At 53.2% G+C, this 14,729-nt stretch overlaps 1 protein-coding gene across 4 annotated transcripts in view; it reads right to left on the bottom strand.

Annotated features, from left to right (window-relative positions):
* Window positions 1-14,729, bottom strand: part of FBXO25 (F-box protein 25) — an 809,765-nt gene that overhangs the window by 594,796 nt on the left and 200,240 nt on the right. For all 4 annotated transcript variants that reach the window (XM_086926400.1, XM_086926402.1, XM_086926401.1 and 1 more), the window contains exons 3-4: window positions 9,403-9,506; window positions 7,031-7,080 (exon numbers count right to left, since the gene is read on the bottom strand). In XM_086926400.1, coding sequence (XP_086782526.1) covers window positions 7,031-7,080; window positions 9,403-9,506 — 154 coding nt within the window. The remainder of the gene's footprint in view (window positions 1-7,030; window positions 7,081-9,402; window positions 9,507-14,729) is intronic.

Here is a 14,729-nt window from a genome sequence, read left to right as displayed (position 1 = left end):
GGATCGGCGGATAGTGGACGCTATCCGGAACTCAATATTTGAAGACAGTGAATATGGGACTCTAATTCGGCGTCTACTATGTACAACAGGGTCTGCTCTTTGATCTAAATAAAAAAAAACTCCCACCTCGTCAGGGGCAGTAAGTGCTATACAAATGCAATTAAAATCTACACCACCCATCGCTCTGGATTCCCGGGGCTTTTACACTGGTACCCTAGGCCTGGCCTTCACCGCAGCTGGTGTCTCGCGGCTGGGTTGGCAGGCAGCAGACTCTCCTTTTTACATGGCATCAAGATGCAATCCTTTGATTGTTTATCAGTCGTTGAACTTACCTGCGGGTTATGACATTCAATAAAACAACAAGAACAGCCTTCAATGCCACCGCCAACCCCTGGAAAATTATAGTTTCTCTAGGAAGCTACAATGTCAGCTTTTTGGGCATTTCCATCTGAGAGCAGCAAGGGAGAGGGAGGGAGAGCTGGGGTCGGGGGCACCAGGAAGGAGGAAATGCGGGTCTGCTCCTAATGGAGATTTGGGGGGGCAGCCGACCAACGGGAGGCTTGCCCTCACGGGTAGTTTTGGGGCCGTAGGGGGGTTAGGGGGTACTGGAGCATAGCAGAGCCAGTTAGGCTGGTTAGGCTAGGGGAGGTTCCTTGGGCTTCTTTTGGGCTGGCTTTGGGCTGGGGGTTACCTTAAGCGGACACTTTGTGTCACTGGACACCATTTCCGTGCAGTGACACAGCAGCCGGCAGCAGGGCAGAGGGGGCAGAAGTTTTTGTTAGGCCTGGTGCGCGGTATTGGCGGTGGGCGCGGGTCTTACTTGCTTGCGGGACCCCCCTTTTGGTGTTGGCAGTGCGGTGGGAAGAATGGCGGCGCTTGTTGAACCCCGGGTGCAGGAGGCTCTCCGGCTGCTGGGGGAGGCGGGCCGCATGGACCTGGTGCGGCCCGACCGCCAGGTAAGGCCGCCGCGGCGCGCTTCGAACGGCACCACGGCAGCGGTAATTGCTTGTGGGCCTCCGCGGTCTTGGCCGCGGAAGGCCCCGGGAGGTGAGAGGGGCGGGAAGGGGGCGGGCGAGGGAGGCCGGTGGGGCAAGTCCGCGATAAGGGATGGGTCCAGGAAGGGGGCGGGAGGACGCAGGGGGGCACCCAGTGCTGGATTTTGAGGGCGGGCCTTGGGGCGAGGGGGGCGGGCTGGGGAAGGATCTGGGGTCCCGGGGAGGGGCGTGGGAGGTGCGGGGGACAACGCAGGGAGAGGCAAGCGGTTGTCGAGGATGGGGAGGTGGCTGGTGTTGAGGGAAGCCCAGTGCATGAGGTGGGGGTGCTCCAGGAGCGAGTGGTTGGGGGGGCTGGCAGAGTGGAGGGGGATGGGCAGGGTGACGGGGGGCGGGTTCCCCTTTACTTATTGAGGAGTCGGACATGGAGGAGGAGGGAGGCAAAGGGGGGACAAGGGGGTTGAGGGGTGAGGAGAGCGACCTGAATTGGGGATAGTCGTCAGGGGAGGGGGCGAACGTGGTGGGCCCGAGCAGGTCTCCGTCGCCGTGGAGGGCTCGGGGGGCAGGGGTGGGGGGGAGCAGAGGGTGGTGAACTGGGGCCTGGGTGTGGCCGGGGGAGGCGGCTGGAGGAGGGGGGAGGCGGAGGGGTTGGGGGGGGGGTTGGATGGGGGAGGTGGGGCCAGGACGGGGGTACGAGGGGTGGGGAGGGGGAGTGGGACGACAGTGGTCGGCATGCGGGGAGGGGATGTGGTGGGGGGCATGGGGAGCGGGCGGGGGTGTGGGGTGCCCGGCACGGAGGGGCGGCCACTTTGTGGGGCGGGGACGGGGTACGCAAATGGGGTGGGGCGAGGGTAGCTCTTGGGGAGGGGATGGGGGGCCTTTTTACCCCGGCATGCTGGACTCCACTTTTTTTCCTGGCAGGAAAGGTTGGCGAGGCGCTCGGGTGAGCAGCATGCGGCTCCACTCTACAGAGGGGATGGGCCGGCTCTGCCTGGTACGGGCGGTCGCGCTCCAACGTGGGACTTGCCATGGGACAACTTGGGGCGGCGACGGGAAATATCGCCGCCAGCCCACCCCGGAGGGTCGCGACAGTCGCCGGGGGGAGGGTAGTGCCTGAGTTTTCAGTTCCTTCAATGCTCGGTGCGAATGTGGCAGTGGAGGAGAGGGAGTGCGTGGACCTGGTGGATTTGATGCGGGTGTGCAGAGAGAAGGCGGGGTTGAGCCGGCTGGAGTCCATGGACGGCCGGGGTGTGCGGGATGTTGGAGCGGGGGAGACTGAGGAGGAGGGGGAGATACGGGAGGGAGGGGGGGATCGAGTAATCTTGTTGGTAGTGTGTTACAGGTATGGCCACAGCAGGACGCGCCCAGAGTGACGGCCCCCTCAGCTCCACTGGTTAGGCGGCGGAATCCAGTTCGGACGCCGACCTTGACGCCAGGTAAGGTTGGAGGCGGAGTGGGGAGTGGCGCGAGCAAGCGGCGCTGTGTGCAGTTGTCGGAGGGGACGGATGCTGGAGGTGACGAAGGAGGGCGTTTGGGGAAAGGCTGTTATTTGCAGGACACCGGGGTGGGCACGGACGGCGTGAGCGGCGGGGTGGCAGCGGCGGGAGGCGCGGGGGCAGGCATGGGAGAAACTGCGGGTACGGGGGTCGAGAAGGCGGGGGCGGGCGCGGCCAGAGGGAAGGAGAGTTGTGCGGTGCCGGTGCGCAAGCTTCCGTACATGGGGGTGACTAAGCCACTGGGGGCGCACCTGTCGGCGGGGACGAAAGAGAAGATCTGGAAGGGGGAGTATATCGATATCTTGAAGTTGTTACACAGGGAGTTGACTTCGAAGGAGGGCTCCAAGGAGGAAGAGTAGGAGTTGGAGCGGCGCCCTAAGGTCCCTTTGACGATTGACAATTGGTCGGCGGCCTTCCACATATACGTCAGCGTACATTGTCAGAGGTTCCCGGATCGGTCCATTGCGCTTTTTAAGTACATGGAAGTGGTGCGGAGGGCACAGGTGACTTATGGTGGGTACACCTGGTCCCACTACGACGATGAATTCCGGGCCCGGATGGCGTCCGATCCGGAGTCAAAGTGGGGGGAACTAGATTCGGACCTGTACCAGCGGCGGGCTAAGTTCGGGCGTACGGTGTATACGGCCAGCGGTCTGTCGCTCGCGCCCACCCCCTTTTCGGCTCACCCCACCCGAGGTAGGGTGAGGCACGGTGAGTCCACAGGGCAGGCCCCGGGTGGGGCCTGCTGGGATTTCAACAAAGGGGCATGTGGTCGCCCAACGTGCCGTTTCCGGCACGAGTGCTCCAATTGCTGGCGGCGGCATCCAGTGGTGCGCTATTGGGCGGTCGTCGGACCGCCGGGACAACAGCCTTCGCAGGGAGGAACGCAGTGCAGAGGTCCTCAGGGTGGGGAAAGGGGGGGTGGACGGGGACTATGGGAAAAGGCTCGTACGCCAGTTAGACTCGCACGGATGGAACCCTGGCTGGCTGAGTACCCGCGGGCAGATGATGCGGCCGTTTTGCGTCGTGGGTCGGGGAGGGGTTTCGGTTGGGCCAGGAGGGGCCACAGATTGCGCGCTGGGCGGACAATCTAAAATCGGTGAATGCTCGCAAGGGTATGGTGCGGGAGAAGCCGTTGAAGGAGGTCAAGGAGGGCCGCATGGTGGGCCCATGTGTGGAACCGCCGCTAGCTGTTTGATTATCTCCCCGATTGGGGTGGTGCCCAAGAAGGAGCCGGGTCAGTTCCAACTGATTCAACACCTGTAGTGGCCGGCAGGGATTTCGGTCAACGATTTCATAGCGGCGGAGGTGGCGTCGGTGTCTTACTCATCTGTAGACGTGGCGCGGAGGCTCGTGGTGGGAGTCGGACGAGGCGCTATGATGGCGACGTGTGACATTAAGTCGGCTTTCCGTTTGCTCCCGGTCCACCCGGATGACCACCAGTTACTGGGGATTCAGTTTGACGGTGGCTTTTTTGTGGACAAGTCATTGCCGATGGGATGCTCAGTCTCCTGCGCGTTGGTCGAGCGATTCAGTTCCTTTCTGCAGTGGACTTTTTCCAGGCGCACAGGCTCTGAGGCGGTGACACACTACCTGGATGACTTCTTCCTGGTGGGGCGACCCGGTGCAACGGACTGCCAGCGGCTGTTGGGACAGTTTGGCAGGGATGATGGAGGATTGTTGGGGTTCCCCTGGCGCCAGAGAAGACACACGGTCCCAGTATGGTATTGTCCTTTCTCGGTATAGAGCTCGACTCAGCTGCCATGGAAGCACGCCTGCCGGAGGACAAGAGGTCAGTCATGTTGGCATTGGTGGACGACATGCTGGGCAAGCAAAAGTTTTTGGTACAGGACGTCCAGGTCCTCTTGGGGCATCTCAACGTCGCTTGTCGTACTTTCTGTAAGAGATTGGGCTTGGCGTTGTCGGGTTTCACCCTTCCCCATCACCACGGACGCCTGTCGGCAGGGGGAAGGAGGACTTGTGGATGTGACGGGTTTTCCTAGAACGGTTCCATGGGGTGCCGGTGGCGACGGCGGAGGATTGGGAGTGGGACGTGACCCTGTACTCAGATGCGGCGGGTGTCTACGGTTTTGGCCTGTAGTGGGACGGGCAGTGGCGCGCGGAGCAATGGCCGGCACATTGGCAGGTAGGGGGCCGTAGCATCGCTTTCTTGGAGTTGTGTCCGTTGTTGGTGGCAGTCACGGTGTGGGCAGGTGCGTCAGCGCCCATAGAGGGTGTTGTTCTGAGTGGAAAACATGGTAGTGGTGCACGTGGTGAACAGGCAGTTGGCGCGGGGCCCGCAGGTTTTGAAGCTGATGAGAGTTTTGTGCTCCGCTGTGTGGAGAATGACATTATGTTTCATGTGCGCCACGTTCCTGGAGTGGACAATTACATTGCGGATGCTTTGTCTCTTTCACAGTGGCAGAAGTTCCATAGGCTAGTCACGGTGGCGGAGACGGTCAGGACGCCGGTCCCGAGGGAGCTCTGGTTGGTAGGAGACGCCGGGTCGTTCAGCTGGCGAGGGCGTCAGTGGCCACGTCCACGTGGAAGGCGTATGTCCAAGCATGGGAGGAATTTCGGCGCTCTGGTGTGGTAAGGCAAGGGGATCGCTGGCAGCGAGAAGAGCAGGTGGTGCGGTTCATGCTGAGTTTGATGGACAGAGGATTGTCGCGGGTAACAATTGCGGGCAAGTTGGTGGCGTTCATGGGAAAGATGTGGTGGGGGTACCCCCTGTCGGCGGGTGAGTTGGGGGCTCGATTGCTGGAAGGGTGGGCGAGGGAGAGGGGAGCGAGGGTGAGACAGCATCAGCTGATCACGGGGGCATTGCTGGGGGTTTGATTGGTGTGTTGCCGTCGGTGTGCCGAAACGGAAGTGAGACGGTCTTATTTTCCATACTCATGTCCTGGCTGTTCTTTGGAGCGTTTCGGGTGTCAGAGTTGGTGGCCACGAAAGGGGGGCGGGGGATCATGTGGGAGGACGTGGAGATTCGGGCCCGGGAGGTGGTGGTGCGCTTGCGACGCTCCAAGACGGATCAACGGGGGTGGGCACGTGGGTGGCGTTGGGCCCCGGGGGACGAGATGGGGTGTGTCCAGCGGCATGGGGCAGGTGGTTGGCGGCTGGTCGGAGTGCGTTGTACGACAAGGTCTTTGGTCGACGGGAAGGCGGCAGGGTGACGGCGGCTCAGGCTTTGTGGGTTCTGCGGCACGCACTGCGGAGTATGGGTGAGGACCCGAAGGCTTTTGGGACACATTCCTTTCGAATCGGGCAGCAACGGAGGCGGCACGGTGTAGGTGGGGGACGGAGGAGATCAAGCGGTTGGGGCGGTGGAAGTCGCGTTGCTACAGGACATATGTCAGGATGCGGGGGTAGAAGGGGCGCTTTGAGCTTTACTATTCGCCCTCTTACATGTGTGTCTTTTCAGGTGCTGTGGCGGGGCCAGAGGCGCCGGTTCTGAACATGTACATTGTGGGACACTCATTTGTCAAGCGGGCAGAGAGGGCTGAATGGGACAGACATCGGAAACTCAACTTGGAATTGGATGACAGATTGTTTAGATGTCACTGGTGGGGAAAGAGGGGAATGCATTGGCACAAATTGATGCCCTTGCTGAATAATGTGGTCAGGGGGGGTGTGCCCGGATGTGGTGGTGATTCATCTGGGCGAACACGACCTGGTGCAATGTAAGGGCTTGGCGCCTGTCAAGCAGATGAAGAGAGATCTGTTGGAGATTAGGAGAAATTGGTCTGGTTGTCATTTGATTTGGTCAGAATTCATTCCCAGAGGGGATTGAGGGGAGCTGAGCGCCCAGGGGCAATTGATAGGACGAGGCGAAAGATCAACAGGGAGATGAGGGACTTCTGTGCCAGGGAAAGGATAGGTAGGATGGAGCATCCCAAGCTTAGGTACGGGGCGGTGTACTTCTTTAGGGAGGATGGGGTTCACCTCTCACGGTATGGGATGGAGTTATACATCGTTCAGTTGAAGGAGGCGCTGGATGTGGCTTTAGGGGTGCGCAGGTATCCAAGGGGGTTCGAAAGTCGCTAAGCAGCTTTCGAGTGGCGCTTTTCCTATTTAAGAAAGAGGGATATCTGGGGGTATTTGAGGAGGGCTGGGCTGTTTCGGTAGGTGGTGGGGGACACTGAGGTCATTTACAGTTGGTAGGCAGGGGGTTACGTTGCAGACGGGATGTTGTATGATGTTGCAATGTTGGGGATCCAGTTAGGGGTGGGGGGTTGTCAGGCATTCATTTATTTAGTTAGGCCTAGTTTTGTGCGGCACAGGCCAAGGTTGGGAAGCTGCAGGGTGCACCTGTTTCCAATAAAGCGGCCTGTATCACACCATTCCTGCGTCTGTGGTCAGTGCCCCCCCCCCCCCCCTTACTGGTGGGCCCCAATAAACTGACAAAAGCATTGCAAAAGTTAACACACGTGTTTAGAGTATAGCATTCAACATATATGATGTTTGCACTCAATATTTAACCTTTAGGAGACTAAAAACAAGAGTTTAAATGGTAATGAGAGCTCGTGAAGCATCAGGACTTACTTCTTTCGTACTTTCCTTGTGAACATAGATCCACTTCTCTCGAAAGAAATCTATTAAAAAATATATAACACTAGTTACTCTTGCAGCAAGTTTCTTTCAGGGATCAAGGGTATATCTCAGATGGTATCTAAGCAAGTTAAAACTGGACTCACTTTCATTTGTACTAAGAATATACATATAATTGCTACAGTGTAGGCTATATAATTAGCAAATGACATAATTGCAACAGAAGGTATCAGAAAGGGCATTCTGCCCTACTGTTCACGGTTAAGTCTCCTTTATGCATCATCTATAGAGAGCCATGGATTCCACCAGACTTTGGGCAAGAGGGAAAGTAGGAGGCACAACATTATTTAACATCGTAGACTAGACAAAACAATGATTTTTACTTCTACTGGAAAAAGTACATTAATTTAGACAGAGAGCGAACTTATAGGGACAATAGAGTACAGTGCAACAGAGGCAGAAAGAGCACCACCATGGGGACAGAGAGAGCACTAAGAGAGACGAAACTGTCCATACGCCAAGAACGACCATAGTGTCATGAACAATATCACTCCATTTTCAACACCATTGCACAATGGATGCCTACAATGCGCTAAGAATTACCACCAACCTTCCAACAGGACCAGCATAAATAATACTCTCAATATGCCAGAAATTACTACAATTACTACAATTAAGCTGGAGCGCTCTCATCTCCCCAAAACATATATGTCACTACCCCTGCCCTTTTGCTTCTACGCCCAGCCACAGCAGTAGGGATGGTGAAGGGTCTGTTTACTTACGTGATCAGGGCAGGGGGCGGAATGGCTGAATGAGGCTGTTACCCTTCTAACTGGTGGAAGACAGTTTTACTTTTTTACATCACATTCCTGTTCGTTCCATTTCTATTGTAATGTAGGAATCTGTTTTAAGCTGTAGGTAACTGCATTTTTTTAGTCATGACTCCTTTGTTTGGGTCTGATCCTCCAGGTCAGCAGGCAATGTTCTGGTCTCTCTCACTATTTTTGCTCTAATTCTGGCAGCTATCTTTGGTAGAACCGGGCTGGTGGAGCTTAGGTGCAAAACACAGCTACCACTTGTTGTGTTGTTAGGCAGCTTGTCACTGACGAGGCTGCACAGACAGGTGCAACAAAGTGCTTGTTCCATAAGGCCTAGCGGGTGACAAGTGACAGACATTCATGGTAAGCAGCTGAGCACCATTAGTAAGCACAAAAATTAACAGTGTCTACTGAAGTGTGCTAACAAGACATTGCAGTCCTCAAAATGAACATGTCATGTGGCAGTGAGCTTTCAGCCACTGACGTGCACAGGGGAGAGGCAGCAGGCTTGCAGGCTGCTGTGGTGATGCTGTTGTAAAGGTAGATGACAAAGTGGTGGGAGGCCTCTGAGGTCAGCACTGGGGTGCACTTGTGCGGTGGCTTGGCATGCTGTAAAAGCAGACATGATGCACCATTGCGATATTCACGCTTAGGCGCACTTGCTATCCCATAGGACAGTAGGCAGTGATGTCACTGCTGGGGTGGGGCTGGGGGGTGGACAAGGTTCACATCAACAGATCTCCGGGTAGGCACTTTTATCTTTGTACTTCTTGGAAAGACGAGGATGATTAGACCTCCAGTTAATAGCTGAGAGTATGTACGCCACTTCGGGAAGGTCAGAGACCCCAGCCCCCCCCCCCCCCCCCCCCTCCCCTCCCAGGGATAGCATTAGAACAGCTGAAATGTGTAGGCTAAAAGGACTAGGGCACAGTCATATGCCCTACATTATTGGATATTTCTTTTTTAATATCCCACACAGAAAAATATAACAAAATAAATGATACTAAATGGATTTTATTGTAAGGGATATTTTAACACTTTCTATAGATCCCAGACCTCATTTAAAAGCAAGTTCACTATAACCACCCAAATCCTCTGGAACAAAGCAATGAGGCCATCTGCCCCCCGCCACCCCCAAACAAACTGTTGGGTGATGAAACAAACCTTATGATGAAGCACGACACCTTTGTGAGTGAGGGTCCGATTTCTAAGACCACATACACTCAAACAGTGTCAGTGGGTCTCACACAGCAATCACATTGCCCTGGGACCCACACTTGTTTTTCTCATAGATAACCTGGGGCAACAATGTTTTGTTGTCCACAGTTTCTTTTCAACATAATGGTTCACCTCATGGAACCGTTGTGCAATGCCATTAACGAGAAAACTATGCATGAACATGACAATCATTTTGTACAATGGACTTCCCTCCCACACAAGACAATAGGTTGTATCCTATGATGAAGGAATGAAGGAGATGCAGATTAGTTTATGGCTTTCAACATCTGTATAGACATTTAAAGACTTTTAAATGATTAGATGTCTTACAGTGAGATTTTGTGTTTTCATTCAAATGGTCTTTCTTCCTTTTTTTAAGTTTAAATTCACAGTCTTCTTTATTGAAAAGGTCGGAGTCTTCTGCCTTCAGGTTGCTGAAATTTGAAGTATTAAAAGTTAAAATACAACACAATACATGTATTAATGTCGATTATTTATAGCTCAAAAGAAAAATGTGGTTATTCTATTTTCTGTGTATAAAATACACCATGTCTCCTTTAGGGCATATAGGAGCCTTTTCATTTAAAGTCAACTGCGGTTTACTGTGCCTTTCGCTCTGCTTTGAAATATAAGAAACAAGTTACTTACCTGTAACTTTAGTTCTCCAGTATTGGTAACTTTCATAGATTCCCATTGCTTGTATCATTCCCCGTCGTCGGAATGGGAGCCTCGGTAATAATATATATATATATACCTAGGTAAATACACCCTAATAGGTGTAAAAAAGGTAAAAAATTAGGCCTAGGCCTCATTATCTTTTGCAGCCTATTGCTGTCATTATGTAAAAAGACCCAAAGTCCCCTTAGCAACCAATCAGATCAGCCTCACCCTGTAGAACCTTCCTGAGAAAGCTCAGAGCCTCAGATTTTCGTAGCCGTTGCTTTGCCACATAATCACCTAGCCCTAAAGTGAGCTTTCCCAGGGGAGGCGGGTGGGCGCATGGGAATCTATGAAAGTTACCAATACTGGAGAACTAAAGTTACAGGTAAGTAACTTGTTTCTTACTCCGTATTGGAACTTTCATAGATTCCCATTGCTTGTATCAGAGTAGATAGCAGTTAGCATACCTCAAACATTTCGTGCACAGTATAGAATCATTATCAGCTAATGACCTCACAGATTATAACAACTATAAAGCAGTAACAAAGCATAATAAACGAAATGTTTGAAAAAACAGGAGGAGGGAAGAGAGGAAAGCTCACCTCTTATTGGAAGAGATTTCTCAGGACTGCCTGTCCTACAGCCGAATCCTCCTTTGCAGCCGCCTCCAGGCAGTAATGTCTCGTGAAGGAGTGCGTACTGCTCCAGGTGGCTGCTCTGCAAATGTCCTTTATGGATACTCCAGCAAACAGCGCCGCTGATGCTGAGACCGACCTTGTAGAATGTGCCTTCACCTGTCCTTGTAAAGGTTTGCCTGCCGCCTGGTGGCAGAACCGTATCGCACTAGTTATCCATCTAGATATCCCTTGTTTTGACAAAGGAAATCCTTTCCTTGGGGCTCCGAAAGCCACAAACAGTTGGGGTGTCTTTCGAAATCCAGCTGTGCGTTGTAGATAGAATTTCAAACATCTCTGAACGTCCAGAGAATGAAGGGTCCTCTCAGCCTGGGTTGAAGGCCGAGGAAAAAAAGATTTCAAAATCACTGGCTCGTTAAGATGAAAGTCTGTCGGTACCTTCGGAATGAACTTGGGGTTCATCCGCAGGATAACTGTATCATTCTTGAACTGTAAGAAGGGTTCTTTGATGGTTAAAGCCTGAAGCTCTCCTACTCTCCTTGCAGAGGTGAGTGCCAAAAGAAGCGCCACTTTCCATGATAGGAACTTCAGGTCCGCTTTATGTACTGGCTCAAATGGCGGTCTCATTAGCTGGGCCAGGACCACATTCAAGTGCCACACCGGAGGTGGGGGCCTAACTGGCGGGAAAACTCTAAACAGTCCTTTCAGGAATTGTTTGATTACTCTCGCTGAAAGTAGAGAGGGACCCGATCTTGTTCTCCTATACCTGGAAATAGCTGCCAAGTGGACCTTGATAGATGCATGAGCCAGACCTGCTTGTGCCAATGAAAGAATGTAAGGCAAGAGTTGATGCGGAGCTGACGAGAAAGGATGTACTTTTTCCCTCTGACACCACAAATGGAACCTCTTCCATTTCGCTCTATATGTCTTATTAGTGCTAGGGGCTCGTGCCTGTGCCAAGATGGTCCTGCATTCTTCTGGGATGTTTAAATCCCTAAACTCTCTGTATTCAGGAGCCAAGCCGCCAACTGAAGCGAGCTCGGGTTCGGGTGAAGAACTTGGCCGTTGTACATTGACAGAAGTGTCAGTTTGGGTTGCAGATGAATGGGTGGTGTCTCTGATAGAAGAAGCAACTCCGTGTACCAAAACTGGCGAGCCCAGGCCGGCGCTATTAGTATCATCCGGCACCTGTCCATCTTGAGTTTCTTGAGGACTCGAGGAATTAGGGGAAATGGCGGAAAGGCGTAAACAAACGCGCCTGACCAGGACATCGAAAGGGCATTCCCCAGTGACCCTCGATGGTGTTCCCTGCTTGCGTAACACCGGCATTTCTTGTTCCCCGGCGTTGCAAACAGGTCGATCGCTGGGGTCCCCCAACGGGAGAAGATGTCCTTGATCACTGCGTCCTCCAATTCCCATTCGTGCGAGACTGCTCTCAGGCGGCTTAGCGTATCCGCCTTCGTGTTGCATACTCCTGGAAGGTGTTCTGCTACGAGTGTGATGTTCTGCGCTATCGCCCATTCCCACAGTATTTGGGCTTCCTGTGAAAGCAGTGGCGATCTTGTGCCTCCCTGCTTGTTGACGTAATGCATTGCGGTGGTGTTGTCCGTCCGCACCAGGATTGCTGAATCTGTAATCCTTGGGAGGAAAGCCAACATTGCCAGTCGAATAGCTCTCAGCTCCAGAACGTTGATATGTAGACGACGTTCTTCCGGAGTCCAGTGACCACTGACCTGGAGGTCTTGCATGACCGCTCCCCAACCTTGAAGAGAAGCGTCCGTGGTAATGACCTGAGGAGCCCTTGCAGCCTTGAAACTGAGTCCCACAGTGAGGTGAGATCTTTTCATCCACCATGAAACCGACCGTTTCATCCGCTGGGTTATCGTCACCCTGTCGTCGAACGAACCTTCCACTTGTCTCCACTGAAGGTCCAGCTCCTCCTGTAGGGGGCGCATTCGCAGCCTGCAATGCGGAATCAATTGAATACAGGATGAAATCGACCCTAGAAGAGATTTGTACATCCTGACCGTCATCCAACTTCTCCTTTGGCAACGGGTGGCTGACGCTATGAGTTTCATCTGTCTCTCTTCCGATGGGAAGGCTTTGCACTCCTGAGTATTGAGAATCGCTCCCAAGAACTTCACCGTACTTGCAGGTTGAAGAACTGACTTTTCCTTGTTGAGTTGTAAACCCAGATGAATAAAGAGGTTCAAGCACGTGTCCACTGCCTTCGATGCCTCTTGCGAGCTTGGGGCCTTTAGAAGCCAGTCGTCTAAGTACGGGAAGACTTCCAGCGACTGTCTCCTCAGAAATGCCGCTACCGGTGCCAGCACCTTTGTGAATATCCGAGGAGCGGACTTTAATCCAAATGGGAGCACCATGAACTGGAAGTGACTCTTGCCTACTGTAAAGCGAAGGAAACGTCTGTGAGCTGGATGGATCGGGATATGAAAATAGGCATCTTCCAGGTCTAATGTTGCCATGTAGTCGCCTGGGTTCAAGAGGCGCAATATGTCCTGGAGTGAAATCATCCGAAACGATAGTTTTGTGAGATAGGTGTTGAGCTCCCTCAAGTCCAGGATAGGACGCCACTTTTGTTTTGTTTTTCGGATCAGAAAAAATCTGGAATAGAAACCTTCTCCCCTTTGTGATAGGGGAACACGCTGGATCGCCCCTTTTTGAAGCATTTGTTGAGCTTCCTCTTGAAGAAGGTTCAGATGGTTGGAAGTAGTGGCGTGGGGAGCTCTTGTAGGTGGAAAGTCCTGGAATTCTAGAGTATGCCCATTCCGGATGATATTTAATACCCACTGATCCGATGTAATCTCTTCCCAGCTGCTCAGATGTTGTGATATCCTGCCGCCCACTGGAGATCCCAGAAGCGGAGGAACAGTTGGCAGAGTCGGGAGGCCGCTATTGACGCTTGCCAGCGTCCTTGCCCTGACGCCCCTGTCGTCCACGAGCGTTCTGGCGAGAGAAAGACTGGGATTGCGACTGCCGCTGATAGTATTGATTGCCGTACTGGGGCCTGTAAGACTGCGACTGCTGTGAATATCGCTGTTGCTGATAACCTCCTCTAGGTGAAGAGAAACCTCTTCCTCGTGCTCCACGGAACGGTGTCTTTCTATATTGCAGGTTCCCCAGAGCCCTTGCCATCTCTGTGTCCTTCTTTATTCCCTGTAGGGTCTCGTCGACATGTTTCCCAAACAACATGTCCCCGTCGAAGGGCAAATCCAAAATCCTATTCTGGACCTCTGGCCGGAAGTATGTAGCTCTCAGCCATCCTTGTCGTCGAAGAACCGCTGCACTGCCTAGGGCACGGAAAGAGATGGTGGCGATGTCCATCGCGCAGTCAATCATTTCCGAAGAGGAACGTTGTCCCTCTTCCAGAAGTTTCTGTGCTTCCGCTTTCTGGTCATCCGCTAGCAGATTCACATAGTGTGCCACATCACTCCACATCTGGCGGTCGTACCTTGCTAGGATCGCCAAGGCATTCGCAGCTCTGACCAGCAAGCTAGCCATCGACGAAAAACGCTTCCCAGCGTTGTCCAACCTTCTACCCTCCTTATCCGGCGGAGTCGTGAGGGTGGCCGAAGGATTCCGCGATTTCTTCTGTGCCGCCTGCGATATGACCGAGTCAGGTCTAGGTTGTCCAATCAAACAGGCGGGACTGTCATCTGGAGCTTTATATTTTTTCTCCAAGCGCGGAAGAGTTGGAATGACCGTCGCTGGGGTCTGCATCACTTTCTTCCCTTCCTCCCATATGTGCTCCACAATGGGAATCGAGCGCACGGCCTTACGGTATGCCTCTTTGAAATCGTATAAAAAACAATCCGTAGATGTTGTAGGCATCGCTAACTTAAAGCGCGCTGTGGCTCTTTCCATCAGGCTGAAGAAACCTCCTACATCAGCCGGAGGCGAGTCGACCGGGTCTGGCACTGGTGAAGCCGGATCCGGAGCTATATATTGGTTCCATTCACTCTCCTGGTCTTGATCTTGGTTTTGCCCCGTTTCATCCTCATCCGAGGTATCCACTTGGACTTGCGGAGGATATGCCCTCTCATGCTCTTCCTGTGCAGGCCGCACTGACTGTGTTGCCACCACCTGCGGTTGAACCTGTGCTTGACCTTCCACAGGTTGCGACCCCTTCTTGCTCCTATACTCCTCCAGCATTGCCCTTAAGTCTGTCAAAAGATTTATAGGCATCGATACCATGCCCTGCTGTGGTTGGGCATCTTGGTATGCGACCTGTCTCTCTGGCCGCTGTTCCTTTTGATAATAATATTCCTCATCCAAATCCGAATCATGGTATTTCAGATTCAATTGTGATGGACTGTAAGCATCCCCATACATCTCATTTTCCTC

This window comes from Lissotriton vulgaris, chromosome 6 (genome assembly GCF_964263255.1).
Source record: "Lissotriton vulgaris chromosome 6, aLisVul1.2, whole genome shotgun sequence".
NCBI classification, from domain to species: Eukaryota; Metazoa; Chordata; class Amphibia; order Caudata; family Salamandridae; genus Lissotriton; species Lissotriton vulgaris.
Note: the sequence above shows the minus strand (reverse complement) of the source record. Positions and strands in the feature narration are given on the sequence as shown.